Source organism: Ictalurus punctatus, chromosome 2 (genome assembly GCF_001660625.3).
Source record: "Ictalurus punctatus breed USDA103 chromosome 2, Coco_2.0, whole genome shotgun sequence".
NCBI lineage: Eukaryota > Metazoa > Chordata > Actinopteri > Siluriformes > Ictaluridae > Ictalurus > Ictalurus punctatus.
The window spans coordinates 29,777,147-29,788,193 of NC_030417.2; the positions used below are offsets into that span (position 1 = coordinate 29,777,147).

At 35.8% G+C, this 11,047-nt stretch overlaps 2 protein-coding genes across 3 annotated transcripts in view; both read left to right on the forward strand.

Annotated features, from left to right (window-relative positions):
• The window catches only part of hoxb9a (homeobox B9a), a 4,438-nt gene extending 505 nt beyond the window's left edge, over positions 1 to 3,933 (forward strand). Inside the window, exons 1-2 of the mRNA XM_017491954.3 lie at positions 1 to 160; positions 1,965 to 3,933. The exon at positions 1 to 160 is cut by the window's left edge and continues 505 nt beyond it. Of these exons, the coding sequence (XP_017347443.1) occupies positions 1 to 160; positions 1,965 to 2,200 (396 nt within the window). The 3' untranslated portion in view covers positions 2,201 to 3,933. The remainder of the gene's footprint in view (positions 161 to 1,964) is intronic.
• Positions 3,934 to 8,279: 4,346 nt separating this feature from the next.
• hoxb8a (homeobox B8a) lies at positions 8,280 to 11,047 on the forward strand. Of its 2 annotated transcripts, none has more exons than XM_017491978.3 (2): positions 8,280 to 9,162; positions 9,875 to 11,047. In XM_017491978.3, exons 1-2 carry the CDS (start codon positions 8,739 to 8,741, stop codon positions 10,189 to 10,191), a joined length of 741 nt encoding a protein of 246 aa, XP_017347467.1. In that variant the 5' UTR covers positions 8,280 to 8,738; the 3' UTR covers positions 10,192 to 11,047. The 2 variants fall into 2 exon arrangements, with proteins under 2 accessions (XP_017347467.1, XP_017347475.1); XM_017491986.3 differs by having other exon boundaries at positions 8,281 to 9,162; positions 9,878 to 11,047.

Here is an 11,047-nt window from a genome sequence, read left to right on the forward strand (position 1 = left end):
CCCCTGGGACACCTCGAGGAGCCCCCGAAGATTGGAGTACAGCACGAGTATGTTTTGGAATCCTCCTCAGCTCGGGAGATAAATCCCGGCCACGGCTCTGGATTTGAAGACAGCAAGGATATTTGTGACGGTAGTGAAGACAAAGAGGGACCGGATCAAAGTAAGTTATAAAACGAGGAAGTGAACAGTCTGTAAAGCTTTTAATGCTGTCATAAAACGCTAACAAAGCAACCAAGAGGATCAGCCTATCCACCTATGTGGAGAACAGAGTTCGAGATACAGTATGTTTGTATGCAACTACACAGCACACAATTTTACAATCATTTCTTGCTCATCACAGATGGCGTATCTTTGGTCTGATTTTCTGTTACTCGTAAACCACGTTTAAAGTGTGAGCAATGGGCAGGAATTGTGACCTTATTGTTGAAATTGTGAAAATTTTGTGTTACTTGACTCTGTGTCTGTGTATGAAAGAGAGAAGGAGAAAAATGTCATTTTTGCGTTTCAGCTGGTCCGTTTTAAACAGTTTGTTGTTAATCTATTCTATCGATTGTTGGTCAAAATGGCGAGTCGACATGAATAGGAAAACCGAGTTTTACAGAGAGATCCCATCACAATAAAAATATTTGAATGCCTATTTGATAGACAAATATTTTCAGTGCACTTACTGGAACGAACATTATTTTAGATTCGTGAAGTGGCTCGATCAACACAAACTGCAAGAAAAAATGCTAAACAACTCTCCAAGCAACTGCTCTGGGCGGTGTTCCAGTAAAAACTATAGAAAAAAAGCAATGACTTTTGGAATTATATGTTCCACTTTTTGCTGCCCATGGGAAAGTAAGTTATTATCCCACAAGTTTATTAAGTTACGAAAAGGGCTCACATACCCTTTTAATTGTTGTATGTTATTCCCTGGGACATACGGTGCAAAAAGGACTAGATGAAATACGATGCAATCAAACGCAAGGAAAAGTAATAACATTGTTCCTAATATGAAAACCCATATTGCTACTAAAAATGCAACTGAACTGTCAAGAGGCATGACTATAAACGAAACAGAAAATCTCGGAGTCAGTGAGTTGTTTTGTTAATGAACATAATCACAAACATTGTGCATTTGCTCTTAAAGATTACTGGAACTGTAGCATAAGTAAGGTTGTTTTAGGCTATACATCTCGGTCTAGCTCTTTATACTATAGATAGGCTATACAAATATTGTACCAAAAATGCACAATATTCAAGACAGCTGAAAATATAAAATTGCTTGCATAATGTGAGAAAATAGCGTTTCAAACTATGGCTGCATTCAAGAAAGCTTATTAGGAGCTACCAAACATTTAACGTTTATCGGTCATTGCGCGTGGCCCTCAGCCACTAGGCCGAAGCTATGTGTCCAGGGTTTGCTAGTTTGTCATGCAACGACATGAGGCTCTCTGATTAAAGGAGACAAATAGCACAAGGTGCTTCTCTGTCTGAGGAGACTGTGAACTATTTTAGGATCAAAGGTAGGAATGAAATTAAAATCATAAATTGTTTCATGTAGCTGCCTAGAGTTAATGGACGGGATTTGTGGCATAGTTCTTCCAGAATGTATTAGAAGATGACTGTGTTTGTAAACCAATTTGTATGGACCCTTACTCGACGGTATGTAGTAACTTAATTTCTGTAATTTTTTTTTTTTTTTTTTTTTTTTTTTTTTTTTTTACAAATGTAGCAAGACTACAAAACCGGATTTTTGTATGCCATTCTAGACTGTTACATATGTACCGTGTCTGGAGTCTTTTTACTCCTGTGTTTTGCTCTTATAGCCTGATAACCTAATAATAGTGCTGCATGTGTGTGACCTACTAAGCCAAAGTTTGAAGCCTAAGTTTTATAATTAAGCTTATGTTGACTTGCTCGCATTCCTGTCACTAGCAAACTATTTTGACTTGAAATACTGACTGTATTTTTATTTGCAGACGATCCATCAGCCAATTGGTTACACGCTCGCTCGTCTCGGAAAAAGCGTTGTCCATACACTAAGTATCAAACCCTAGAGCTCGAGAAGGAATTCCTCTTTAACATGTACCTTACCCGGGACCGGCGACACGAGGTAGCGCGCTTGCTGAACTTGACGGAGCGGCAAGTTAAAATTTGGTTCCAAAACCGAAGGATGAAAATGAAGAAAATGAATAAGGACCAGTCCAAGGAATAAATTGACAAGTGTGGGTGCCCAACCTTTACCCCTTTTATCACTATTATGCTGACCTCTGGACATTAATACAAGATGTTTGCTGCCTATGCTACACTTTTTTTTTTTTTTTAATCTGGGATGCAGATCACAACTACAAACTGAGTATTCTTTTTAGAAAGCTACTCTACGAAGGGCAAGAACACTAGTAACCAACTATAAAACTACATGAAAAGAAAATCATGTAATAGGATATAAACCTACTCATTGTCCTATGTTTTCAATTTTCTTTCCAATTTACTTCATAAACAGAAATATAAGTACTTATATGTTTTAAATGAAAGAAATATTACTTTGTGGACATTGTGTAGACAGTGTTATTTTATTCAATGGCAATAAGTGCGGTTACAACATATTCCTATAACAAAACTGATTTTTTTTGTTATTATTATTATTATTATTATTATTATTATTATTATTATTATTATTATTATTATTATTATTATTGTTGTTGTTGTTGTTGTTGTTGTTATTATTATTATTATTATTATTATTATTATTATTATTATTATTATTATTATTATTATTATTTCTTTTGTTAAGGAGAATTATTTAAATTGTGCTGTGACAAATTTTCAGATATGCATTCCTTAATAGATAAAATTGGGGCTTTGGGGTTATCTTTTGCATTTGTTTAATTTTAATCAAAACTCTTGTTACTGGAAGAAAAATTGGGCTTTTCTCTTGAATATGTCTCCATGAAAAAGTTAAAATTTATAGCGGCTTAATTCATCTTGCTTTTCTTACTAGTTTGGATTCATCTATCCAAACATCCATTGAATGATTTAAAGAGTAAACTGTGTTACAGACTTTATGTACATACTACCATAATAATGTAATATTCCAACTTTTAGACATGAAGCAAAGATGTAAAGCAAGGCTTTACTAAATCAAGATATAGAAGCATTTAAACCTTAATTGGATACTATGTTACTCCGTTTGTATCCTAATTGTTGCTCCAGTTATCAAATCAAGGACGAATTAATTTATAGACTATATCTGCTGGATGTGTGTATGTGTATGTAGCTAGCTTGTCAGTAACAAACAATTCGGTTTTAAACTAGCGGTGGTTGTAAAAGTTTACATGCTTTAGCGCATGCCTTGTAAAGTTTTAGTTACATTTTACTTGATTCTTAAATGAGGTAGTACAAGTCTAAGCTCTTCCTTGTGTAGTATTAGAATGATAGTTATAATTTATTCAAAATGTTATTGCTTTTGCAGTGGAATGTTTTTTTTTTTTTTTTTTTTTTTTTTTAAATTGTATAAAAAGAGATCTTATAGCCTACTTAAATAAGCAAATTTTCTTTCTTTTTTCAGACACTGTTTACATATTGTTCTCCATAAGTCTTTGAGATTTGTGCTAACACAAAAGTATTATGTTGTAATGTATACGTTTACTCAACATTGCATTGTTTTGCTTGTGAAAAAATAATTTCTTAATGGACCTTTCTTTAGTCGCGTGCGTCTGTCTGCAACTTCCACTGAGGTGTGGAATTTCTCTAGTTTTCCTCAAAGGGTGTCACAACCACCGACAAACTGACAGACAGACACGGTTCCCATATTACAAGTTTACACGGATCACTGTCTGAGTTCTTGTCATTGGTGTGTAACATGTATATTTTTTAGAAAGGATAAACCAATACTCCACATTCATTATTGACATAAAACCTTCCTACTGAATAAACACAGAAAACCTACTCATTTGTGTTTTTTTTTGTGAAACAGTATAAGTGAAATGCGTATTCCTATTGTATTTCAAGTAGTATACCGATATTCCAACTCACCAGTGGTAAAAATGGTCTAATTTCACCTGCTTATGAAGGTCAACGCGATTTTTAGGAATTTTTCTATTCCTTTAAGTAGAAATTAAATTATTGTCCGCTGTGCACATCATTTTAAAAACGTTTTTAGTATCATATTTACACTATAGTGATACTTAAGAACATAAAGTTCAGCCCTCTCAATAACTATGCCAATCTAAACCACATGTAATCCTGGATGTGGACCTGACCTATTACAGAAGAAGTATGTCTCTGTTAGTAATACTGAGATACACTAAAGAGACCGAGAATCCGAGATACATTAAACAGACCATTTGCCGATCATATAACTATATGAATGAATGCAATGTTTGGCCTTGTCCATGTTTTAACCATATTTTCGAACATTGTTTTCGCCTCATTACTAGATGCTAAAGGATTTTCACCATTTGTCATTTGTAGGACAGACGTGTTTTAAGTCAATATCAATTAACATTCTGAATAGATTTTGGGCATACAGTGTACATCTAAATTCGGACCATTTTTGGCAATACCGAAATTAAACAACCTGCTAGAAAGGATCTAAACTCGCAGTTTGAAGAAGGGAATGGAAAGTGGACGTCATAAAACAGGGAAAAGAAATTTCAATTCAGTGTGCTGCAATAAAATAATATGACTGCAATAAAAGTTTATAGCGTATACAATTCTGAAGGTTAAGAACTAAATTGCTGTAAAGCAAACACTGCGCAGGAAAATGGCAAAAATGTTTCATACTCTAATAATGACTGGACATAGCAGTTCGACTACGCATGGTCTTTGAAACCCCTTTCATGTATTTTATTTTTGACCCTTTTCTTGCGTTTCTCGTTTTATTGTTGGCAGCGTTTGTTGTCTAGGCTTCCAGATTCCTTGCAGAGTAGGGGGGCTGGAGCAGAGGGAGCACTTCCAGATGAGAAGCCGCAGTATAGTTCGATCAGCGACCGCCCTTTGTTCCATTTCCGAAGCGCACCACAACTGCCTTATAGTGGGGGCCATAAAAAGGCACAAAAGAATCTGGCGAGACGTCTAGGATTGCCAACCTTAATTTGTTTACAACCTTTGTGACCAAGCCCGAGTCTTCCATTTTGTGGGCTCACATCTGATTATGTTGTGGTGGGGCCTGATACAATGGATGGTTGCTAAAGTACAATTTTACTCTCTCAAAATGCATTTGCTCCAGTTCACTCTGATATCGTATTCCAGAAAAATATAGCAAAGTAGAAAAGAAGGCAGCTGAACCTGAGTTATAATTATGTGAATTTAACATAGTATGTGCTTTAAAACAACATTCCTTCAAAATGGAAAGATAATTATCCTAGATTAATCTCAATTTCCTAATTCTTTATATCCTCATGATTAAATACAATGTTGTTATTTTATGTACATTATATCCTTTCTATTCATTATATTCATGATTTACAAGACAATTGCATGACACTGAAGTGCAAGTAGATTTTTTTTTTTTTGCTTTAGCGCAGCCTTAGGTTAAGCGATAAGCCGAATAATGACAAAATCACACCATTTTTATACCAATGTGTATGTGTATTCGGCTGTATATCTATGTGTACTTATAGAAATTATAGTTTAGGTATATTTCCACTTATATATATATATATATATATATATATATATATATATATATATATATAAATTCAGACTTGAAAACCGACAATTATGACTGCTGTTAACTGTGACGAATATTACAAAAAATAGTGATAATTATTATATTCGTGATAGCTGATACAATGACAACTATGGCCGGATATATTACTTCTTTAATGCTCTTAATAAAGAATATATTTAAACATATGATTTTCGCAGGCCACTGGTCCCGTATACCTTTTTCAGACAAAAAATAATTATGTTTAATCACATGTTTCGGAATTTATATCTTCTAAATCTATTTAATCTGTGGTTGCATGCTAGAATAATTTCTAAATATGTTTATCGACATAAATTCTGTCTTTGAGATATGTTTTGTAATGAATATATTTATCCAAAATATTATTTAAATGAATTTTACTTTTCATTCACAAAGCACGCGTTAGAACAGGACTGAGGAAAAACAGTGTACATTCCTTATGATGGTAAATAAAAAATAATTTCTCATTCATTACAACACTGAATTTGCACTTATGCTTTTAATCTGCTCACTTCTGGTTTATGCTAGGTGTTTATAGGACTGTTCGTAGTACAATTAGGTCTAACACTTCCGTCAAAACGAACTTCATTTCCTCTTAGCATAACGGAAAATGTCCACTTGATGGCAATGTTGCTCTACCAAAAACGTTCTTACTTTTTTTCTCCGTCAAAGCCAGTACTCTAACTGACGCCACAGAAGCCAGTCTTAAAATGAGGGCCACAGCAGTGCTCTAAGCCACACAGGCGAAAACTTTAGCCACTGGTACTGAATAAAAAATTATGCTATTATGCTCTGTGTATGTGTTCGTGTTTTATATATATATATATATATATATATATATATATATATATATATATATATATATATATATATATATATATATATATATATATATATGATATTAACAGGACAAGAAAAATGAATAATATACAGGTAACAAAAGCATTGCACAGTTTTATAATATTGTTTATTGATTTAATATTCAAATAATGTCTGTGACACTGGACCAAAAAAAGGGGGATATAATCCAAATAAGCAGACAAAATATGAATACCACTAATAATACTGCTAAAAAACCTTCACTCAGTATATATATATATATATATATATATATATATATATATATATATATATATATATATATATATATATATATAATTTCATTTAAGATCCTTGCCGCTTGTCCGACGTCGCTTATGCACTTATGCTTTACAGTTGTGGTGAAATAAAATAGGATTACCGAAAGAGGCTTTTGACATACTATGCTAACCAAGTGCAACCTACAAACAATAATTGTATTTGCTATTATGTCTTAGTAAGAAGTCATTCCACGCTTATAAGGGAATATTTGAATTTCTTTAATAATTTTCTTTCTTGTGTGTGTTATAATGCAATACACCACGTAAATATTAAACAACACTAATCTCCGCACAAAAAATAGGCAGCACTATACTTATTTATTTAGTTATTTTTTAAAAGAGTTTTTAATACCGGTGATCTTAAGTCCAACAAAAAATCGAGATGTTTCAAATTATTTCACTAATGATATATATGGGCACCAGAATTGAATTGAAACGGCTTCATAAAATGTTCCAGTACTAAATAGAAGTTTTAATTCTGGAACAAATCACCACATTATTTAAAAAAAAATTAGCATTCATTTTAATTTACAAAACTCTCAAAGTCCAATGACTGTATGCAGCATTTTTCAGTATTTATTTTTTGTTTATTTTAATAAACGCATCACATGTGTATTCGTCCATACCCTTAAGTAATTCCCACAAAATTCTCTGAGTTCAATGAAGATTTGTCTAAGGCTAGAGCAGCTAGTATTGCCGTATGGAAAACAATGCAAATACCATAGTAAAATACTTTTAACATTTCTACTCACTTGAAATTGAACCGTGTGAAGCATTTATAGCCTTGGTCGTGGAATCTCGTAAAAACTAACAGCTTTTTGACGCATGATGTAAACAATAAACCGGCGAGGCGTTTATTGCATTATATAGTTTGTTCAGCCATTTACAGAGACATTATTCCTGCTGTGCACTTTATTCTCGTGGTTATATATATATATATATATATATATATATATATATATATATATATATATATATATATATATATATATATATATATATATATATATATATATAATATCATAAAGATTTACAAGTTACTGCGTCATTCACTTCAGTACGAGCCCGGGCTGTCAGACAAGATGTTTTGAGGACTGTTTAAAATGTATTGTAGGCTACTTGTTAAAAATGATTCCAATTAAATTGCTTTTTCTCCCTGCAATTGAAAAAATCCTGATATTTTCAGAGATGCTCACAATAACTCGTTAGGCATTTGGGTATTAATGATTTTAGCCCTTTACGTTATCTGTGATCAAAAAACACCTTCCAATAGCAGTTTTTTAGTAGTCGAGTTGCGTAGAAGAGGGGTGAAAGATATGTATTTGATCTGATGCAAAACAGCAGATTTCTCATTAACTTACCCGCTTGAATATATTAATGGGCATATTCTCCCCTCCTCTGCCATACCCCCCCCCCCCCCCCCCCGCCCCCCTCACTTTTCTGCTCTCTCGCTCCCCACCGTACCCTCTCCCTTTCTCCTTTACTCTCATTTTCATTCTCTGTCTCCCTCCATACCAGAAGCGCGCGAAGCGGTGGCGTGTGGGGACGCAAGACGCCAGAATAGAATGAGGATTTGATAACAGATGCAAATTATCGTGAAAGGACGCAGCAAAATATGAAACATATAATTTACAGAGGAGTAAATGACAGAAAACTGTTTGGGAACTGGCTCCCTGCACCCGAACTGTGATGCTGGATCTTCTAAGCGTCGCGTATTCTTGGAAGCTGAATAGCCGTGGCTTTAAAGAGGCTGTTTAAAAAAGGTATACAAACACAAGTTCTCCTGTTGTTGGACGCTTATTGTGGTCTTTATTTATTTTTGCTTCAGAATAATCGGGTGTGGCTAGACTGTCCCAGGCTCACGTATTAAAACAATTCAATATAAAACAACCACTCGTCAAAAACATCGACTGCAGCAAAAAATGAGCTCCTATTTTGTCAACTCCCTCTTCTCCAAATACAAAAGTGGTGACACATTACGCCCTAATTATTACGAGTGCGGTTTTGCGCAGGACCTGGGGACTAGACCCACCGTCGTGTACGGTCCAGGCACAGGAGCAACTTTCCAGCATGCCCCACAGATTCAGGAGTTTTACCACCACGGCGCGTCCACGCTCTCGGCTGCACCTTACCAACAAAGTCCATGTGCCGTAACCTGCCATGGCGAACCTGGCAACTTCTATGGCTACGATGCTCTCCAAAGGCAAACACTCTTCAGTGCTCAGGACGCCGACTTGGTCCAGTATAGCGATTGCAAACTCGCCGCGGGAGGCATCGGCGACGAGACGGATAACACGGAGCAGAGTCCTTCTCCTACGCAGCTTTTCCCCTGGATGCGACCACAAGGTGAGTCTCTCCAGACAAACCACGCAGACAGTTCTCTTAGCTTATGTATTTGTGCTTCCGGGAGAAGGAATAAACTTACTTACGCGTTCGAAATATCTCAGGGGCAATTTAGTTAGTCTGAGAGCCACATTCCCTGTGTGTGTGCGAGAGAGGGATCATTACGGGGTTTATTGTTTTATGGTGTCGAAAACTTGTGAATCACTTTACAGTTTAATGACCCTACTATGGGAAGCGGAGTAAAGGGGAGAAGCAGAGCAATAGTGAGCAAAGAGCCGACGACGACCCATTCTTTTCCTTCTGTCCCCATGTGTGAGACTCTGGTCCACAGCTGATCTTTCACTTCTCACCTTAGTCAAAGTTTTACTGCAGCGTTTTACGACTTCCAGTTATGGCGGGCCTTATTTCGATTCAGGGTGGTCGTTTTACACAGCTTCTGTTCTTTATGGTGCTGCAAATGTGACAAGATGTAAACTGGGTAATGGCAGCTCTAGTACAGTTATGTATGACCTTAAACATGTCATAATTTGTGATGCTTGTGCTTATGTTTTGCAATATCTTTTGAACGTTTACGGGAAGCATGATAGTACAGTTATTTTGTTCTTGTAACGGTAGAATAGGGTTAGAAATGGGTTGTTGTTCTTACTCAGTTCAAACTGCATATTTACTAAACCATCTGAAATATTTCTAACGAGCTTGACCTTGTTTTTCCCAGTAGCTGCCGGACGCAGACGAGGCCGCCAGACTTACAGCCGCTACCAGACACTTGAGCTGGAGAAGGAGTTCCTCTTCAATCCGTACCTGACACGCAAACGACGCATTGAGGTGTCGCATGCCTTAGGACTTACTGAACGGCAGGTCAAGATCTGGTTTCAAAACAGACGTATGAAATGGAAAAAAGAAAACAACAAAGACAAGTTTCCTAGTAGTAAGTCTGAACAGGAGGCAATTGAAAAGGAGAAGCGGGAGAAGGAGCAGGCGGCTGGAGCACAGTCAGAAAAAGAAGACTGCGAAAAGGCGAAACAAATATAGAACGGATGTCAAGAGCAGACAGCAATCAGGAGCGCACTCACAGACACACAGACAGACACACAGACAGACACACAGACAGACACACAGACAGACAGACAGACAGACACACACACACACACACACACACACACACACACACACACACACACACACACACACACACACACACTATTAAAAAGGACATCGAGGGGGTGAAGACAAAACAGGAAGGTTTGTCGAATAGATTTTCAGTCTACGATTAGTAGATATAAATAGTCATATAGATGAGCGGCCATGGAGAAAAAGAACTCTAAATCTGCGTGATCATCGAACTATGACAAAAGACATGAAGCATTTCTACCTTTTCCTAATGTTCAGAGAGTAGGCCTATTATAGTGTGTAAATTAGCCTCCTTACTTCGTGGAATAAATATTGTGAAAACTTGGTTTCTATTGTTAGATTTTTGACATTAACCTTATCTCGGCAGCTGTATAGTTCTTAAGTTAAATGGTGCACTTTTAACTCTTGTCACTTATATGTTATGATGACGTATCGACTAATGACATCCAACAACATGAAACTGCCTATTTATGCCGTAGCATATCTTTTTACACTTACTAAGTTTCTTTCAAATTCCTTCCTTTCATGGGTTAAGCATGCGCACAGTGGAAGAAATGAATGAAAAGGAAATAAAAAGGATGTAATGTGACCCTTTGTTTACTGTGAGACAGATTTTTTTGTACTGTATTCGTGCATTTGTTCATTGAAACTTGGCAATATGCTTTCATTGTTCTTCACTTTGTTCTATTGACTAAACCTTGAAAAAGACAAATAAAGTGGGCACAATAAAGTTTACAGGCGAGAATCGATGATGTGA